The 20,877-nt window shown below is 28.2% G+C and overlaps 2 protein-coding genes across 2 annotated transcripts; both read left to right on the top strand.

Annotated features, from left to right (window-relative positions):
- The first annotated feature begins 3,991 nt into the window (after nt 1–3,991).
- On the top strand, nt 3,992–13,683 carry LOC100214843 (thioredoxin domain-containing protein 17). Its single transcript, XM_065807643.1, has 4 exons — nt 3,992–4,226; nt 5,059–5,140; nt 8,437–8,518; nt 13,507–13,683. Exons 1-4 carry the CDS (start codon nt 4,079–4,081, stop codon nt 13,573–13,575), a joined length of 381 nt encoding a protein of 126 aa, XP_065663715.1. The 5' UTR covers nt 3,992–4,078; the 3' UTR covers nt 13,576–13,683.
- A 5,308-nt stretch (nt 13,684–18,991) lies between these two features.
- LOC136086243 (zinc finger MYM-type protein 1-like) lies at nt 18,992–20,629 on the top strand. Its single transcript, XM_065808530.1, has 3 exons — nt 18,992–19,175; nt 19,305–19,928; nt 20,019–20,629. Exons 1-3 carry the CDS (start codon nt 18,992–18,994, stop codon nt 20,627–20,629), a joined length of 1,419 nt encoding a protein of 472 aa, XP_065664602.1.
- Nucleotides 20,630–20,877: the final 248 nt, after the last annotated feature.

The following is a 20,877-nucleotide window of genomic DNA, read 5'->3' as shown; positions in this document are numbered from 1 at the left end:
GGAGAGATTAAGGCCATTGCTCTTGACGTTTCCAAAGTTTTTGATAAACTTTGGTATGCTGGTCTTCTCCATAAGCTTTCTTCTTACGGTGTATCTGGTAACATCTTTACGATTATTAAATCCTTCCTTTCCAATCGTGGTATTAAAGCTGTCCTCGATGGATTCTTGCCCCTGTACTCTTTTTAATTTATATTAACGATTTTCCAGATACTCTCACATCTAAGGTAACATCGTTCGCTGATGATACTACCATTTATTCTTGTCATGATAAGAAACTAACACTCTGATTGCTTGAAGGGAGCATTTGAGCTTGAAAAGGATCTCACTTTTGCTACAGCATGGGGCTCATTTACTTTGTGGCTGGTTTACTTTAATTCAGATAAAACTCAATTTTTTTTAGCCATTCGTTATCGCAATAATTTAGATCTTTCTAAATTATGAACGGTAATGTACTTGATGAGTCGTCAACCCTTCATCTTCTTGGATTAACTCTTACTTCCAATCTTTCTTAGAAACCATATATCAAACCCGTTGCAAAATTAGCATCTGCTAAGGTTGTATTTTTTTATCGAGCTCGACACTTTCTCACTCCAGATTCTATTCTCTATCTCTATAAATCTCAAATCCGGCCTTGTATGGAATACTGTTGCCATATCTGGGGCGGAGCTTCTAATGATGCCCCTTTCTCTTTTAGACAAGGTGCAAAAAGGCATTGTAAACATAGTTGAACCTGCTCTTGCAGCTAACCTCCAACCATTATCACTTCGTCGTATTATTGCTTCTCTTTTCTTCAAATACTATAATAGGCTCTATAGAGCTAGCATCTCTTGTACCATTTACTAAATTTCATTGTCGTGTTACTGGTCATTCAATTTAGTCCCACCCTTTTTCTGTGACTGTTTCTAAGTGCTCCAAAATTTCATATTCGTCTCTGTTTATTTCCTCGAACATTAGTTCTTTGGAATTTTCCCTCTTTATCTTGTTTTCCTGATTCATATAATTTGCAATCTTTTAAGTTGTCTGGTATATTACAATAATTATTTTACTAATTAAAAATGAACAACCTTAATTTTGATGCATCTTTGTAGCATTTCTTGTGGTGATCTTGAAAACAATCTGGAGCTTTTTTCAAACTTCTGATACCATCTGAAATATATTCTTTATTCTTCTTTACTGTTATCTTTAATTTGTCTCATACAGTAGAAAGAAAATACACAATTCTTTTAAATATCACATTGGAGCCAATTTTCAAACTACTTATGCTTACAGAAACGATTTCGCGCTGAGTTATTACTAGTTTAACTCTGAGTTATTACCTTTGTTGGAGACATCAGATGCGTCTGAACTGCTTTTTTATTTAACCAAACAGCTATTTACGTTCTGTTTAAATATTTTCTATGACATCGCTATTTATATCTTCAGTATTTACAGGATGAATATTTACAGTATTGGTATTTACATTAACGGTATTTACAACATTAATATTTCTACTTGTAATACAGCTCAATTATTTTTAAAGACATAACTAAACAGGTAGGGGGTACTGTAATGTAAACCCTCAACCCCCAACCCCCAATGTTTAAGTCCATGCACATTTTGCTTCTCAAGTAACGGGAATAAATAGCTTAAAATATAAAATGGATAGATGGAAAAGAGAATTTGATGAAACAAAAATGTCTGTCGAACTTTAGATAAGCACATAAATATTCAATGGATGATTGTTTTATAAAAAAGTTTAGTTTGAAAATTTAGAAAATTTACTTTTTAATAACTTTAAATAATTAAATTTGTTGAAAATTGTTATTCATTAATTTATGATCATGATCTTTTCAAATAAATTAAATAGGTACCTTAAAACGGAGTGGATAAAAACAGTGAGGTGAATAGGGACAGAAACCAGAATAGACACAAAGGCAGCTGAATAACCAGTGAATCTTTTTTTCCTTTCAAGTATGTCTATATAATTGACAATATTTTGATTTGGCTGTGACTTTACTTACTGCAGCAAATCATGTTAAAAAATAAGTTAAAGAATGTGAAAAAAATAGTATGAATAAAAACCTTAATAATAACAAGTTTGGAAAATACAGTTTGAAAAGATATTTTCAAACTGTGTACCTATTCTGTATTCTGGTTAGTATTTAATGTTACCATTGCACTTTAGGTACCCACACGTTTTTAAAAGACTTTAAGAGTGTCCCTATAACACCGCTATCAGAGGTGAAATAGAGTCAAACATCTGAAACAGTTAAGGTCTATATTCATGCGGGGTCAATAGGGACAGACAGAAAACATGCGGGGTCAATATGGACAGACAGAAAACAAACAAAAGATAAAGTTAGTCACAGGATCCAGCATTTTTCGGTCTTTGAGATAGCTAACTTCCAGACATGGAGCAAACTCCAAACGCTTGTATGTTTATAGTTATGTCGAATAAGGATGATTTGCAAAAAATTGTAATGGTTGGAGCCTGGGAAAAAAAAAGTCTAAAATTTTCACCTCCCTGCCTATTTCACAGAATAAGTTCTCAGCGTTAAAAAATGATAAACATATAAAATTTGTAACCCTGTAAATTTTAGGTGGGTTCAATCTTTATATGGTCATATTTTTTGAAAGCTAAAATATTTTTCTATGAAACTTAAAATCTATTGATGAATATAAGTCTGAATAAGAATAGTACAAAAAAAATCATATTAATTTGTTGCTCTCATGTTTGAGGCGGGGGAAGGGGTCAAAAATTTTGGGTCTTTTTTGTTCCCAGGCTTTAATCATCGCAATTTTTGCAAAGCATCTTTATTTGACATAAGTAATGTGTGGAAGTTAGCCATCACAAAGACCAAAAAATGCTGAATCCGCCCCTGGTTAGTTATTAACTTTATTTATCACATCACAAGAATAAAAATTATCGGAGCAGTATATGACTATACTTTATACTAAGAAATGCAAATATTAAAAAAATTCAAAGCTATATTCTTACCAGAAAAACCTTAATAACGGTCCCTATTCACCCCGTTTTACGGCAATTGTTTTCCAAATTATGTAATCAAAGAAACTAAAAAATAAATCCGCGATAAAAAAGTTGACTTTTTTATAGTAGATTGATATTTGTAATCCACCGATTGCATGTACATTTGAATGCGATAAATTGTGGAAGGAGGAAGAATCCGGGGTCAAAATTGAAAAAAATAGATTATGAATACCCGGTGGGAAAAAGATAGCTAGATAATACAAGACGTGTTTAAAACATCTAAAACACGTTTAACTACGTATTTTATATGTTTTTTATAGCTTGCTATTCGGTAGCTAATTGCTAGCTCATTTCCAAACGGGTAACTTTTGTTCGATTTCAAAATGAGTTAATGCTTTATGGTTATTTTTTGATTTAGGTTTCTGAATAAATTTTTTGAAACAAAAAAATTTTTTCTATATTAAATTCTGAATAAAAACCGCGAATAAAAACAGATGTAGGTGAAATATAATTTTATTAACCTATTTTTTTGGAAACTATGTTTGCAACTTTAACGACGTGATATCATATACTTATTGTATTCTAATAGTGAAAGCGGTGTAGTGGAGTATTTATATAAATAATATCTTGATGGAAAAAGTTTAAACGAAGATTTGCGCCACATAACATCAAAGACAAGTGTTTTTGAGGCTATATGCTTAATTCAAATTAAATGAACGCTCATATCTTTAATTTGGAAAAATCATTAAAATTCTTTCGACGCATACACATACTTTAGAAATCATAAGATCCGAGTATATATTTTTAGAATACATTCAGATAAAATTTTATTTTTGCTCATTTTCTAAATTAATATAGTATTAATTATTTAATTTTATATTTAAAAAAATCATAAAATTTATTTATTTGTTAATTTTTTTTTAATTTTTTGTTTTTTTTTAATATAATCTGTTTCGTACATTCCCCCGTTTAAAATAAAAAATTCCATTATTTGTTTCGAATATTGTTAGACCCACCTGGTTTTGATTAAGTCGTTTGAAATATCAATTTTCCAAAAGTTTTTAGTGAATCATTGAGTAGCAAGTGTTTTTACTGTTATCACTACGAGTCATGTCTGCCAAACAACTTGCCTGTGAAGGAACTGAGGAATTGTTTGCACTCATCGATGAAAATAGTCATGCATCTAGAATATTCGTATTATTCACAGGACAGGAGGATCCAGCAACTGGAAAGAGTTGGTGTCCTGATTGTGTGCGAGGTAATTTTAGTTTTGAATTACGGCATATTATGAAGTATTTTTTGTATTAAAGTATACTAATGGTATATTATGATTTAATTTATACTGTATCTAAAGTCAATTTAAAAAATAGATATTTTTTTTACAAGATTTTATTCCAGACCACAAATAAATATAAGAATTGTATCTTAGAGTTGCAGGAGGATGTGCTAGTGTTAGTTTAACAAACCTTTTTTTTTTTTAATGTTTAATTTTAAAAATAAGTTAGATTTAAATAAGTTAAATAAAATAAGTGAAATTAGAATACAATTTACAATACATCATGTTATACAAGGTTTTACATTAAATGCATTACTGCATTACATAATTTATAAGAGTGTCCACCCCCAACCCCTAAGATATAAAAAAAGTTTAAAAAAGTTAAATGGAAAATAAAACATTTTAAAAGTTAAAAAAATTATATTTGATATCACAAATAGATATAAGAGGTACATTTTGAAAATCCACCCTAGTATCAAAAGTGTTTCATTTTTAATAATTATATATAAAATTGATTTATTAAAACTGAATTTAGTTTACAATTTATGTACATATAATCAAAATTATATTTTACAAGAATTTACATGTAGTAGTGGTGTATACATAATCTTAATGCTGTATATAACAAATAGTAATATATATTATTAAATAAATTTTTTATTGATATCAAAAAGATTTATTAAATGGTGCAATGTGTGTGTGCTACAAATTCTAATATGATTCATTGGTTATATACATCATTAAAAAATATTAAATCGGTTATTTAGTGTCAGTTAATATAAAATGCTCAATAAAATACTTTTTTTCTTTACAGCTGATCCTGTTATAGAAAAATGCATTACAAAAATGAATCAAGATGATGTGTTTATTTACTGCGTAGTTGGAGACAGACCAACGTATGTAAAATATTTGTTTAGTTATTTTTTACAAAAAACAGACTGTAATAATCGGTCTATAATTTATGTATAAAATATATATAAAAAAATATTGTTTTTACTCTCTCTTTGTTGCTATGGCTTAAATTTCACTTTATTCTTGTTTATGCTATTTATATATCGCTTATACCTCTTCCTTATGAACAGGCTAGCAACTACTTTTTAAATAAAATTTTTCTTAATCTTTATATTTATCTTTTATTTATATATATTGTATTGATAATGAGGTATATATAAAACTTTTTGTATCATTTTTTTCGTTATCAATACAAATGTATTTATAATAGTGTTAAATATACAACCCTCAAAGTTAGGAACAATGAGAATTAAAACTGTTAAAGGTCAACATGAGGTCAGTAAAAAAAATTTGACACAAAGCGGTTATAAAACATAGAAACAAGGCCAGCAATCTTTTGCTGATTTTAAACTCGGAATTAGGGTTGGTATTATTGAATGCTGACCCTAATTCCAAGATATATATGTATATATATATATTTTTCATCAAATATACTGAATTGGTAGTTCAAGTAAAAAAAAGTAATAAACTTTAAACAACTGGAGATTCAGACGTTTATATGGGAGAGTTGTGTATCTACGGCCCTATCTGTTGTACATTGGCTTTTTGTACATAAGATGCAAATTGCCTAAAGTATTATAAATATAATAAACATAAATCAAATAGTATTCAGAACATTTCTATATAAGTTACTTAACAGATTGTTTGTACCAATACCTATTTTTACGTAGTTTCTTGTAATTTCACATAAAGTTTCTGTGGTAATTTATTATTTAATAATGTTTTTTTATGGTATGAAGTAAAATATGGCCTTCAAATATAATATTTTCAAATGCGTATGCTGAAAGTTAAAAAAGAAAAGAAACAGTAAACAAAGTTTGGTTTTGAAAAATATGTTTTAAATACTATAAGACTTTTATAAAATATTATTGAAAACTTAAGATTGTCGAAGTAACTGTAGATGCATAGCCAATAGAAGAAGAACTAATAACCATAGTGACAGGATCAGAAAAAGATAAAAATACTGTCAAACCGAAGTTGAAGTAGTTTCTAATAAAAATACAGTAGTAGCAGTAGTTGCAGGGCTAGAAAAAGTTGTATTCTTAACAATGAAACAGTAGAAGTTCTAAAAGAAGTTAATGAGAAAATAGTTTTTGCATAGAAAGAAGTAATAGTGTGATTTGTATCTACCTCTTCCAGATTCAGTGATTTCAAAGATATCACTTCAGTGATATAAAAGATATCACTGAAGTAAATCATCAAAAAAAAGCTTATTTAGACCTTGGCTAAGTTTTTATTAGTCTGAGGCCAAATAGAATGGATTGGATGATCTTTTTGGTGATATAGTAACAATAGCTTTGTTTTTTTCTATTTATTACTTCAAAGTACTTTTCCAAAGAGCATTTAATACTGTCCTAATCACCTCAATTTTGTAAGCTGATATCTGGATATTAGCATGGGTTTTCTAACAGTTGTAAAAACACAAATATTTTTCAGAATTTTTTGAAATGTATTTGAAGAAAAATATTTTTCATGGATTTGATTGAATATGTTAATAAGTTCACAATAGCTTAATCTTGGATTGGCTCTTACTTGGCAAAATATAAGACTGTTTTTCTGCTCCCATAGTTTTTTTAACCTTCTGTATCCTGCATGACTTAGGATGCCACCTGTCAATTTAAATGTTTTCAGAGTATTTCTGATGCAATTCTTTGATATTTATGATCTTTTTGTTGTTGTTGTTATTTTTAATCTTTTCTTTTTTTTTCTATTTTTCTGTTACAGATCGTGGATCCATCTTTTATACCCTATTAATTGCCACATTGTTGCTTTCCTTACTGCTTTTTGACCAATTTCTGTGTATCTTACTTTTTATATCTTATTAAAATGTTAAAAAAAATGAAACTAAACTGGTTGCCATAAGCAATTTTATGCAAAAGAAAATTGTCAAATTCACATATAAGTTAATGAAATAATGAATAACCATTAGTTTGAGAAGATATTAGTAGATAATAAAGTAATGAAAAGGTTTGCACCCCACGTGTATGAGAGAAAAGTGAATTAAAAAATATATGTTTAAATCTGTTAACTGTCTGTAAGATTAAAGACAGTTTACATAACTATATACAGATTTAGTTTTTGGAAAGAATGCAATCAATTAAGTCTTTCATGTAATTTTTTTGCGTGGGGCTGCTATTGAATTCTGTCGAACTAAATGAATTTGTTAAACTTAAATTTTTTATTGCTCCAACTGGTAAAAAATACTCACAAGCTAAAGAATTATTTTCCAGTATTAAATAGAAGCACTAAAAAATTAAATAAAACTGTTCTAATTATTTACGCTTCTATTTTCAGAATAATAATAATTATTTTTATAATAATAATTATTATTTTTATAATAATAATTATTATTTTGTTAATTATAATAGTTTATAATTATTAATCATAATTTATGATTTAAGTTTGAAAATCTTAAGTTTAAGTGTTATTCTTAAATTTTATCCTTTTCTTAGTAGTTTCTCATGCTTAACTTTGAAAACATTAAAATCAATTGATTGAACATTTATAGTAGTGTATAAGTGGATAACTGAATCATCAAGTGTTGTTTATTCATAATTATTGTACTATTCTATTTTCATACAATATTTTTGTATAAATGTTTCATATTAAATGTATTCTCTGCATTCAATATATTATATTCTAATTCTCTGCAATAAATGTATTATATATTATCTGCAATAAATGTATTGTATATTCTCTGTGATGAAGGTTTTGTATATTATCTGCAATTGGCTATTGATCAAGTATTTAAAAAAATTACAAAAAGTTTTATATTTTTTGAAATCAGAAAAATATCTTGATTTAAACACCGTAATTTTTTTAGATTTTTGTTTTGGTTTTCCTTGAGTGAAATAAAAATCTAAATTTAAACCCGGCATTAAAACGAAAAACCAATATATTTTCCAACTTTTTTTGTAGAAAAAATTTAAGAAATTTTAATAATTGTAAATATTGCTGGACTTAAGCAGCATATCTCAATTAAAAAAATTTTAATATTCAATATTATGACTTGTTTTAGCATAAATTTTTAAAGTTTTTAAAGAACAATCTTGTACATGTTATTATTATTATTATCAAAATGTTATAAATCTTATGTATAAATAATATGCATATTATAAGTTTTTTTTATTCTTTACAATGTTTGATATATATGATAGTGTATATGTTTTTGTTTCTTTAGATGGAAAGACCCACTAAGTCCTTTTCGAACAGATCCTAAACTGTTGCTTAAAGCAATTCCAACACTTGTCAAATGGAATACTGTAAGTATAGCAAAACTTCTTTTAAGAAAAGCAAAGCGTTTTTTCAACAAGCTTACCCATACCTGTACTACACAATTTTTTAGCATTTAAACAATAAAATGTTTTATTTAAACACAATAATCTGTTTAAAGTATAGAAACATTCTATTGCAATACAATTAATGAGTGAAATAAAATCAATTTATTCTAATTCTGTACTAAATATTTTTTGTTAAAAAAATAATTATAAAAATTGATAATTGACGTCATATCTAGTAAATTACATCAGAATAGTTTATACTATTTTTAAAAATACTGGTTATCAATTTTTGTTTTATTAGTATTAGTTATGCAAGATTAAATTGTGAATAAATAATTAGGACCACAGATAATCAGATAATTGTCTGTAATTGTCTTAATTGAATGAAAAAAGTATTTCTTAAGTTTTTAAGTTAGGCATTTATGGTTTTATACATGAGTGGCTAAGACATTTTTCCATGATACCATTTACTTAAATATCACATATCAAAATTGAAGCAATTTTCCATGTACTTTTAAAAATATTAGTTCACAGTCAATTTTAAGAAGTTAACAAGCCAATGCTAAAACATACTGAGTTGTTTGAAATGTCTCTATTAACACTAACAAAAAAAAATTTTTTAAATATTTTTTGCAGGTTTAGCCAGTTTTCTTTTTGATTTCTTTTAACATCTCTGAAAATCAAGTCTGCCTTATCTAGATAAATAAACTTTTTTTTTCTAATTTTATAGCATTATAGTTATATTTAAAATTACATTTTTGTTAAAGACTCTGCTTTGTTCTATTATAAGCTTTTAAAGAAATTTAATACTGATTATTTATTAGTAGTTATTACTTAAATGAATTGTGAGAAAATAGAAATTATTACCTATGTTTTACTGATCAATTTTAAAGCTCGTCAATCAAAAGTTTTAACCTTAAAGATTTCAAGGTAAATTATGATAAGCTGTTTGGTAGATCCCAGCTTGTCCTTTTACTGCTGGTTTAAGGTCATTTGGTATAGCACTGAAAAATAATCTTTAATGTTGTGATGCTTAAACTTTGAACATTAATGTTTCACAATTTAGACATGTTTTTTTGAATAATTGTTGTTTCTCCGATTTTTTTTCTCAATAAAAATCAGCCTTAATATAATATTCATTCCATTAAGTACATTACAGACTTCTATACTGCTATATGACTGGTAATTGAATACATTCTTGGTTTAATGGGAGATTTTCTTTTTTTAATAGGAGAATTATCTAAGGTTTTATTTATAAAGATTCGAATTTCAATTTATACACTATAACTTGTTTAAGAGCCCATTTGATGTATAATAGTATTAAATCTGGAACCACAAAGTTTATTGTAAAATTAGTCATAACCAATAATAAAACATTATGTTTAAACAAAGTTTTATGTGGTACACAAATAGACATCAAAAGCTTATGTTTTTCTTTTATAAACATGATTTAAGAGATAACTTTGATCAAAATAGTTGCAGCCAGTACTCTTACCCAATAACAAAACAAAATAAGATAATAAAAAATAACAAAAAGAAGTTGATTTTTTAATTTGCGTATTTGGAATATTTTTATGTATGAGCTTTATTGTGAGGTTTATTGTGTGTCTATTGTAATAGATGCAATTTTATTACATTTGTTAAAGTGTTTCTTGGTGTAACTAAGAGTTATACCATTATACATGTTTGAACTATGGTCTAGCCTTAAATGTTTTTTTTGTTTATATGTTAAACAAGATGACAAAAATTCCAAAAGTTTTGTATTTATCAGCCCTTGGAATTAGGAAAAATAAGTTTGATGATAACTTGCTGACTTTAAACTGTTAGAGGTCAGTATCAGCTCGGCAAAAAAAATTAGACAAAAGGTTTACCATTAAATATAGAAACAAGGTCGGCAATTTTTTGCTGACCTTAAACACTTTAAGGTCAGCATTGCCGAATGTTGACCCTAATTCTGAGAGCTGATTTATATAGAGTTGATATAATTTTTAGATAAAATACATATAAATGTTTGTACAATATTATGTATTTTTTTTTAAATTTTTATTTAAAATTTTTGGTTTTCCACATATATAGCACTTAGGTGTGTAAGTACAGCATAATGATTTTTAATTTTTTTTTAATAAAAAAAGTTCTTGTGTATTAAGATACTCAACTATGGTAAATGTTCAATCAATCCATATTGATGTTTTTAAAGTTAAGCTAGAAAAATCAATCAAAGCATTAAACAGTACAACCAAGAAACTAAAAAGTTCTAACTTAATGTTATCAGAAAGAATAATTATGCTTGAAAATGCTGAACTTGTTAACTTGATATTTTTTTATAAAACTTAGGCAAGTATTGTAAATAAAAAAACTTCAATAAAGAAATCCGCAGAGCAGTTACATCCGTTAACAGTTACAAATGTTGTTACAGTCAAAATTAAAGAAAAGGGAGAATGTGAAAATAATGTAATAATTTTTGGCATTTATGCATCAGAAGTATTAGATAAATCAAGGCTGATAAAAGAGGTAAAAGAGGAAAAAAATTTAATCCAAGAAGTTTAACTCAATCTAAAGATTAAAGTAAAAAAAATTATCCATTAATGATTTGACATGATATTATTAACCCTGGTTTAACCAAGGCAGAAAGATATAAAGCATAGTTGTCAAAAGATAAGTGTAAAAATAAATTTAAAAAAATTTCAGAACCTCTACTGTATTATTATAGTTTACCAAATGACCGAGTTGTTTTATTCAAGTACATATGCATGTATGTTTGAATGTGTACAGAAGGTGTGTGTTAAAGATAGCAAGTACATCCATGGTTTTGAGTAATATTTTGGACAAACAATCTAGTCCGCTTACTGAGTAAACAATGAAGTTAGCCTACTGAGTAAGCTAACTACATTGTTTGTCCAAATGATTGCTCAATCTATCGAAAGTATTGCATAAAAAGTAAGCAGAGTCACTATTTTCTTCTTAAAATCAAATTAATAAATTAAAATTTCTCAAACAGATACTCATTTTCTAATTGTCAGTGTAGACTTGAGTTTTAATTTTAATAATCTTGTTTAGTTGCATGCTACTGCCAACCTATTTATTCCTTAGTTAATGTGGTTTATCTTGAACTTATGACTTTAGTTATATATAAATTGAATATATGTAGTATATGAATATATGCCACTCTGTATCTCAATTTGTTTTTGCTGGTAAAAAAGTCATAATCTCAATCATGATGGTCCTAATCTTTTTTTAAATTTATTCATAGTCTCGGTTTTACTTTATTGTTTAAGAAGCTAAAACAATTTCTAGATTTTGTGTTTTTAAATAATATTTCTTTATTTAGTCTTATATCTTTTGATTGTCCTTTCAGTCCCACCGAACATGACACAGTCTGTTCATATATAGATGTGAATAATTTCAAACAGTTGGAAAACTTGTCTGATTTTTTTTTTATGATTCTTTAATGCTGATGTTTATGGCTTTCAGTTGATGTTTTATGATTCTTTATGATTTTTTTTGTATGATTCTTTAATGCTGATGTTTAGATACTCAACTATGGTAAATGTTCAATCAATCCATATTGATGTTTAAAAGATTTCACTGACATTTTATTTAAAAGATTTCACTGACATTTGTTGCATCATGCTAAGAATCATCAATTCAGATGTTCTGACTTATCATAACTTAATAACTTCTGATCACAATTGTTTTCTCAACAAGTGTTCCATGTGTAATTTTTAGAATCTGCACATGATTTTTTTTTAAATTTTTATTTAAAATTTTTGGTTTTCCACATATATAGCACTTAGGTGTGTAAGTACAGCATAATGATTTTTAATTTGATTGCATAAGATTATCATCTCATGGATGTTTTGTCAATTGGTTTCAAAAAAGCATGTCTCACATCCAAAAAATATCAACATGTCTTTAGTTGAACTTTCATTGTATAATATGAGTTATTTTTAGTTGAACTTTCATTGTATAATACCTTGATTGTATTACTGAATTTTTGATTGATAGATATAAACAAATCAGAAGTTCTCTATCAAACCTCATTTGCCTCGTTTGTGGAGTTCCACAGAGTAGTATGGAGTTCCACAGGGTAGTGTGTTAGGACCAATGTTTTAGTTAGGATCATCATTTTTTCAACAGCCATAAGTTAGTTGTTAATTATAATTGTTCTTTAAAGCTTTATGCAGATGATATTAATTATATATAGTCTGAATGTAAATAGGGCAGAAACTAATAATTTCTAAAACTGTTTTGCACCTCTTTCATTATGCAAAGGTATAAAGAGTAATTATGGTCTTGGTATTTAGTTTAGAATTGCAAGTCAAAAGATCTAGGAATGACTAGAATATTGTACTCGAGTTTGGTCGCCATAACAAATTGGATTGATTAAAACATTTAAAAAGCAATTCGCAAAGAAAATTAAAAATCTTAGAAATTTACATTATTACTGACTACAGCTGATTGGTTCAGGCTCACTTGAATTTAGGCGTCTAAAACCTGACTTGGTAATATGTTTCAAAACTTTTCACAATCTTTTTTAAATTTCTATAGTTAGTATCAAATGTTATTTGTGATTGACGACATTTATAAAATACATAAACAACGCTTAGATTTTCAAAAATAGTTTTTCTTACCAAGTTGATGAACAGTTTGACTTTGGAATCTCTTTATGCACAAAAATTTAAATAAAACTTCCAATTTTAAAAATAAAACTGTTTATTCTGGAAAAAGTGTTTACTAATTTGATTATATTTAGTTTTCTGTCATATTTTTTATGGTGGAGCATTTTAGTTTAAGTAGGGGGACGTTGATAGTGTCCATCTTTTTATGGACCTACGTGTCTTTTAGTACGTGTATTTGTTCTTCTAATTATTCTTATATTAAAACTAATGGTTTTTTCTTACTAGATTGTGCATATTGTTTATACATAAACATATATTGTTGTTATATTAAAACTATGGGTATATTTTTAGCATGAGCGGCTTGTTGAAGATCAATGCGCAAATGAAGAACTGGTTTCAATGCTTTTTGAAGATAACTAACTAAAGATTGTGTAGAAGACAGAGTTTAAAAACTAATTTTGTAAAAAAAAAATTTCTATTGATATGTATAACATGATTTTTTGAGAATAACTTATTTGTGCTTTTTTATATCTGATTTTTTTAATGGCATTGTTTTCCTTATACAAAAAACAATTTTAAAAAATATATGCAAAGTATCCTCGGATTTAGGGTCGGCATTCCGCAATGCCGACCTAAAAATGTTTAAGATCAGCAAAAAATCGCCAACCTCGTATCTATATTTTATGGTAACCTCTTTGTGTCAAAACTTTTTTCCCGAACTGATGCCGACGTCTAACAGTTTGAGGTCGGCAATTTATTGCTGACCTCATACTGTTAGACAAACATCAGACTCATTTTTTCTAATTTCGAGGTATTATCTAATGTAAATTACATACATGTTTTCACATAAGATTTTAAACTTTTTTTCTAAATTTTTTACGTGTATACATTTTTATTGCTTTATATGTACACATATTTATTGCAAAGTAATTTGTTTTATATGTACACATATTGCAAAGTAAAAAAAAGTTTAGTAACAGTTTTTAAAACTTATTTGCTTGTTGTCAATGTCTATATCTTTTTGAAACTGCAAAAGCTGAATTCCATTAACATTCTGCTTTGCTTAGATCATTAATTTCTTAAGTACACAGTTTTTACTTACATTAATTTAATTTTTAAAAATTACAAACGCAAGGAAATTTTCATTTATTTGATTTTCATTTGTTATTCTGTTTTTATTAATTTTTTTTTTCCTGTTGCTTTATCGATTGATTTTTTTAATTATTGACCAATAGGCGCAGCAAAAAATAAATAAACTTCTATTTTTCCATAAGCGCGACGGAGTGTGGATATAATGACTGATTTAGCTATATGAGCAATGAGTTTACATACATCAAAAGTTTTGGTGTAGGCAGACAGTCGATTAATTTCAAGTTTAAATTAACTATAGGAACGGTTGAACTCTTATAATTCAAACTCCTATAAATCGAAAATATTTTTGGTCCCGTTAGGTTATAATATTAAAAATCAAACTCCTATGATTTAAAGACTCTAGTAATTCAAACTTATTTTAAGTTTCATTGATTTGTTGGTTGAGTTTTGAAGCTTAACACCATCTACATTAATCACGTCTTACAAGATTTTTTTAATTTTAATACTAAGATCCTTCAGGAACAGCTTTAGGCCCAGTATTATTTTTATTTTCTATATTATCTTGAACTCCGAAATAATGGTATCATTTGTTTGTATTGGTACGACGTTTGGAATTTGAATATTTCGCGGGTTCAGAGCAAAAACGGAACTAAGATAATGGCGAAAATTGAGATTAGTGTATAACCTCATGTAATCTTTAGGGTAGTACCTGAATATGGTTGAATTTTCCCAAAATTTTCCTCATGGAGGGCGTGTATTAGGATTTATATGATTTAAATTTAATCTTCTGATGAATTGGGTTGCTTAAGTTTTGCATGAACTAGACGGCATTATTTTTTAAAAAGAGCAATTATTTAATAACTTAAATAGTGCAAAATAGTGCAGTGCAAAAAACTCAGAAAATTTCAGATTTTCATTGATTTATGCAAAATATCTCAACTTTCAAACCGTGTTTTCTCTGTTTTGAAAAACTAACAGTTACAATTTTTTTTGCGATTCGATCTTGTTAATTGAGGATGGAGCAAATTATTATTAGGGCCAATAATCTTCAGCAAAGCTGAAAATGAGTTTTTTGATACATTATACTGTATAAAATACATTTATTTTATGGTATATACAGTGTAAATACCATAAAATAAGTTTATCTTGTAATGAAACGTGTTATAAGTTCATATACGAAATCAAAACAGCTTCAGTTAAGTTGTTTAAACTTTCGAAAAAGTTTTGATCGTTGGAAAAGGTTCAGCGTGTCAGTATCTTCATGCTGACTTTATAAGTCTCGATGTTAAAATTAAATGTAGAATTATCAACTACAATATAAAAATTTAAAACTTTACATTAACATGAGGAGCATTTAACAAGAAAGTTCACGCCTCGTCTCTTACCGATATTGCTTATAAGACTAGAGCCGGCATCGAACCTCGATTTTCTTGGTTCTGAACCAGAACTCAAACCAATTTACCACAGCTGCTGGTTATTGTTTTCTTATTGGCAAATACATACACTAAAAAAAACCCGAATATTTCAAATCCTGGATTATGTTACTACTGAACATAATGTCAGGTAGTCTAAAGTCTTTGCCCAATTTATATATAACCGCATTAAAATGATGTTAGCATATACACGTTTTAAAATTTTGTTGAACAAATAAAGTTTAACCAACTTACATAATCTGGTGATATACTAACATTAAAAATAAATAAGAAATAACTTCATCTATTAGCGAAGATATTTAATTAGAGTTTGTTCCAACCAATGAAAAATAAATGTTTCACTCAATATATATAACATTTATTGCTAATATCATATCATATGAAGTTATATATAAAATCTAGTTGATAAAAAACTAAAGATATTTACTATATAAAATGTTATTATAAATGTTTTCTTTTCATTCATTAGTGTAAATAGTTGTCTATCAGCGAAAAATCATTTTAGCTTAACATGAGGTCATTCATTTTTGCTTATATATATACATATATATATATAAAACAATATTTGCCGTAAAAAACGTATAATAAAAAAAAAAAGGTCCTCAAATTTTTGGCGCCCAAATACGTTCGACGCTTTTGGAAACGATTTAGATTAGCACCTTATATATATATATACATATATATATATATATATATATATATATATATATATATATATATATATATATATATATATATATATATATATATATATATATATATAATGAATAATATTATAAGTTTAAATGATATAATTATTCAATCTTTTCTTGATGTAACTTCAACAACACTTGATTTTACCCGGTTTGTATAATCTATATGTTTAATTCTACGTTTGCATCAATTCCATATTTTTTTAAACTCATGAAGAATAGCTTCTCCTGTTTGCTCACAGTAAACTTCTAGGCCGTGGTCAGTAGAATGAAGGAAGGGAAATATATGGCATACTACTATGTAAACTTTCCATGTAAACTAAGTTTAATATCCTCGAACGTGTCATGAATACATTTAATCAAATCTGCCAAGGAATCTATAAATTACAAAACAACACTTTCACGGTTATTTCTAGCTTCCACACCAAAGACTTCTGCTTGAAGGTATTTAAACTTTCAAAAACAGTTTGTAATTGGTAATAACTCATATTTTCCATTATTTAAAATATCTCTCTAAAGTATATCCACCGAGTTCAGAAGCTTTTTTGCATTGTTTCCGTCTAATCCTACACCATGGTACCCTCTAAACATGATGTAATTTGAGTTCAACCACTTTTCAAACAAAGGCTATAAAATAAGCAGCAGCACTGCAAGTTTACTTACTATCCCCACTAGAACATGGAGCTCAGAAACAGGAACCAACTTCTCAAGAATAGTTTCAGGATTTTCCTCTTTGTACCAAAGTCTTGGATTTATGAAGTACGACATCTTAAACTTATTCTTTCCATCAAGGATAAAGGTCAAGACCTTTATCTTTGATGGAAAGAATAGTAGTGTTCATCCAAGGACTTGAGAGTTCTCTTCTTACCAAGCTTCAGAGTGTAAGATCCCTCATGATATAAACAACTGTACTTTCCAGCATGAATACTTATTCCAAACACTGAATTAGCACATTTCAGATCAAATTCATCATAATACTTCACATCTTGTAATTTTAAAGGTTCAATATGTTTCCAAAGATTAGCATCAGCTTCAGAAACCCCCTTAACAATCGCTATAAGAAAAGATCTCTTTACGCCAACATCATCCAGCTCTAAATCAGATGAGGTTTTTTCTTAGGAATCAAAAACATTTACAGTAACCTCAAGAAATCCTTGACCTGAATCCATTGCTATCCTTAAAATAGGGTCATGTGGATCATGTGTTGTATAAATGTAGATGTATCTTTAACATGAACCAATGTTCTAGTAACAGCATCATCTCCATCCATAAACTCTTCTTCTTTAGTTGTGTAAAACTTATCTATCTGGGTAAAAAGACCTTTAAGTTTTTCAAAAAATATTTTCTTCTATGCAGGTTTGATTTCACATACTACCCAGCTAGCACACTTACGTTGGGCCAACGTATGTAAATACATCGCAAACGTCGGCTGTTTTCTTTGATGGAAAAACAACGTTGATCTAATCTTAGTTTTATGGTATTTATATAAATGAAAACCGTAATAACGACGTCATTAAAAATAGTTAGCAAAATTACATTGGTCCAACGTATGGAAAAATATTGCAAAAGTTGGTTGTTTTTCCGATCTAAACCCAACGTTAATCCAATGTATACAAATCAACGTTGATACAATGTATATGGATCAACTTGATCAAAGGTATATAATTCCACATTGATCGAATGTATATGAATTAACTTTGATCCAGTGTTTATAACCCAACATTAATCCATTGTGTATAGTTTAACATTGGATTGAATAAATTGGATCAACGTTGATTCATAAAAATTGGAATAACGTTGGATAATATACTGTGGATCAAAAATAGATAGACAAAAATAGATTTGTATAACTTATAAGAATTATTTTTCATTCAAATATTTCAGTTGATTATAGAAATATATTTTGCTTATATACTTTTCTCTTACTTATATAACCAAATATTAAGCCACAAGCAAAATAAACATGAATAATGCTTCTTTAATCAGATGCTGGTTTCTTTTCATAATAAGTATAAACAAACGTCATCAGCAATGTTGATCCATCTAAATGATTGAAATATGTAAGCATAAGTACATATATACAATAATATGTGTTTAAATATATAACACTTAGTGTGTTTATTTATATACTAAAAATAAAACAAATAAATTTAATTTCGAGAAAATATAATGTAGTGTTATGAAAACGTAAAATATAACATTAAATTATCTTAAAATACAAGGTTTTTCCAACTAAAATACAACGTTGAATTAACATAAAATATTGGGCAACGCCGACTTAAAATACAACGTTTGGCCTACGTTGCTTTTTGGTTGCTGGCGACAAAAATTATTATTATTTTAATTATTATTATTATTTTAATTAAAATTATTATCGCATTTGTAACCAAAATGATATAAAAACAACGTTGGCAGTCGATGTTGGGCCAACGCATCGCGCAACATTTTTCGTACATTTTTCAGCGTATGTGTGCTAGCTAGATAGCTCTATATTTGGAAAATAAGTTTTTGGTTTGATTCTTTGAAAGCTCGAGAAATTTAATTAACTCCATAATTGTACCAAAGGACACCTGTTTCAGCTCAGTTCTGTCAGTTTTCTTGTCCGGAGTCCCAACTACAATGTTTAAAGGAGATCCTTTAGTAGCCAGCCGAAACTTCTGTCCTCTACAAGTCCTCCCTTTTTGTATATGGGAAGAAATTTCTGATTGGCCGCAGACTCTTACAAACCATAATATTCAAGAAATAGTTATAAATGGCCCTGTAAACCGTCAATTAAGCAGTTACCCAAGAAATTATGATAATCGTTCTTTCGGCTGAAGCTTTTTTTGCCAAAAAATTTCGAATGGTGAAAGTCATCCTAGACCATGGCTGATTTATTCAAAAAAAGTGAATAAGATATTCTGTTTCTGTTGTAAACTATTTAACATTACAGATACTTCTCTTGCGAGAACAGGATCTGCTGACTGGAGGCATTTATCACAAAATTTAACGAGGCATGAAGTTAGTGTTGATCATATTGAAAGCTTTGGCAATTGGATCGAGTTGAAAAGAAGACTGCAAAGTTCAAAAACTGTTGATTGTTTAACGGAAACGCAACTTTTGAATGAAATTGATCGATGGGATAATGTTTTAAAAAGGATAATTTCCATAATCATTATGATGGCATCACAAAACATAGCATTTAGAGGATCATCTGATAAACTGTATGACGAAAATAATGGAAATTTCCTAAAAATAGTTGAACTTATGGCAGAATTTGACCCAATTATGGAATATCATGTCTCCAAAGCAGGGGAAAATCCAAACAAAACTCATTACTTAAGCAAAAATATCCGAAAAGAAATTGTTCAGTTAGTGGCTCGTGCTACTAGAGAGGAAATCCTTAAAATAATTCGGAAAGCCAAATACTACTCCATTATTGCGGATTGCACACCAGATGCCAGTCATCAGGAACAGTTAACTCTAATTATTCAATATCTACTCATAACAAAACATAACGATTCAGTGGATGTCGGCATCCGAGAGAGTTTCTTTATTATTATTGATGATACCACAGGTTTGTAAATTTTTGAAATTTTCCTGATTTTTTTGATGTAATATATGTTAAAAGTTAAGAAACGTATATAAACAAAATTTAATTTTACAGGTCATGGATTGGAGCGAAAAATTGTGGCTTCGTTGAATGAAAATAAACTTCCACTTGAAGATATGAGAGGTCAGGCATACGACAATGGTGCAAATATGAGAGGCAAAAACATGGGCTTACAAAAGAAAATTTTAGATAGAAATAAACGAGCACTCTTTGTCTCTTGTACAGCACATTCACTTAATCTTGTTGTTGTTGATTCTGTAAAAGTTGGATTGGAAATTGTGATATTTTTCAGAATTATTAAAAGTCTTTATAACTTTTTTTCCGGTTCCACAAAACGTTGGAGTATTTTAGAATCGAAGTGTCCATCACTCACAGAATCTTTAAGTGATACAAGATGGGAGAGTCACATCAGAGCTGTAAAAGCGATCAAGGAAAATATGCAAAAGATTTATGAAAGGTTGCCTGAAGTTGCCAAAAGTGATTGTGATGGAACCACCAAATTATCAGCTGAATCCATTGCTGCTAAAATGGATACTTTGGAACTCATATGTGAAATTGTTATTTGGCATGATGTATTGAACGAAATAAACTGCACAAACAAAATTAGGGGAAAGGCGCCTATGATGGCATACTTAACTTTGAAGCTTCATTATTCAGTATCCTGAAGAGCAAAAATAAAAGTTCTTTTCATCAATTTTTTTTTTTTTTAAGTAATTCTTATTGTAAAAAAAAGCACAAGTATGCCATCATAGGCAACCACTGCTCCTATGATGGCATAGGGGAGGATGGGGCTAGTTAGGATCGAGGGTAACTTAATGATTTCATTTAACCTTAGAGTCTTCCCTCAGAAAAGCCAGAAATTACTCGAAACCATACTAATTTACCATTTCATGCTACACACCAGCATTGTAAA

The sequence above is a fragment of the Hydra vulgaris genome, chromosome 10 (assembly GCF_038396675.1).
Source record: "Hydra vulgaris chromosome 10, alternate assembly HydraT2T_AEP".
Lineage (NCBI taxonomy): Eukaryota > Metazoa > Cnidaria > Hydrozoa > Anthoathecata > Hydridae > Hydra > Hydra vulgaris.
This window is presented reverse-complemented; position numbering and strand designations above follow the sequence as displayed.

Bases quoted from the DNA above. Each gene is read 5' to 3' on its own strand.
- LOC100214843 (XM_065807643.1), top strand. From the start codon at position 4,079: ATGTCTGCCAAACAACTTGCCTGTGAAGGAACTGAGGAATTGTTTGCA. The intron at 5,141-8,436 runs GTATGTAAAATA...TTGTTTCTTTAG, and splicing joins GTAGTTGGAGACAGACCAAC to ATGGAAAGACCCACTAAGTC. The intron at 8,519-13,506 runs GTAAGTATAGCA...GTATATTTTTAG, and splicing joins CACTTGTCAAATGGAATACT to CATGAGCGGCTTGTTGAAGA.
- LOC136086243 (XM_065808530.1), top strand. From the start codon at position 18,992: ATGTTTAAAGGAGATCCTTTAGTAGCCAGCCGAAACTTCTGTCCTCTA. The intron at 19,176-19,304 runs GTTCTTTCGGCT...TTAACATTACAG, and splicing joins CCCAAGAAATTATGATAATC to ATACTTCTCTTGCGAGAACA. The intron at 19,929-20,018 runs GTTTGTAAATTT...TTAATTTTACAG, and splicing joins TATTATTGATGATACCACAG to GTCATGGATTGGAGCGAAAA.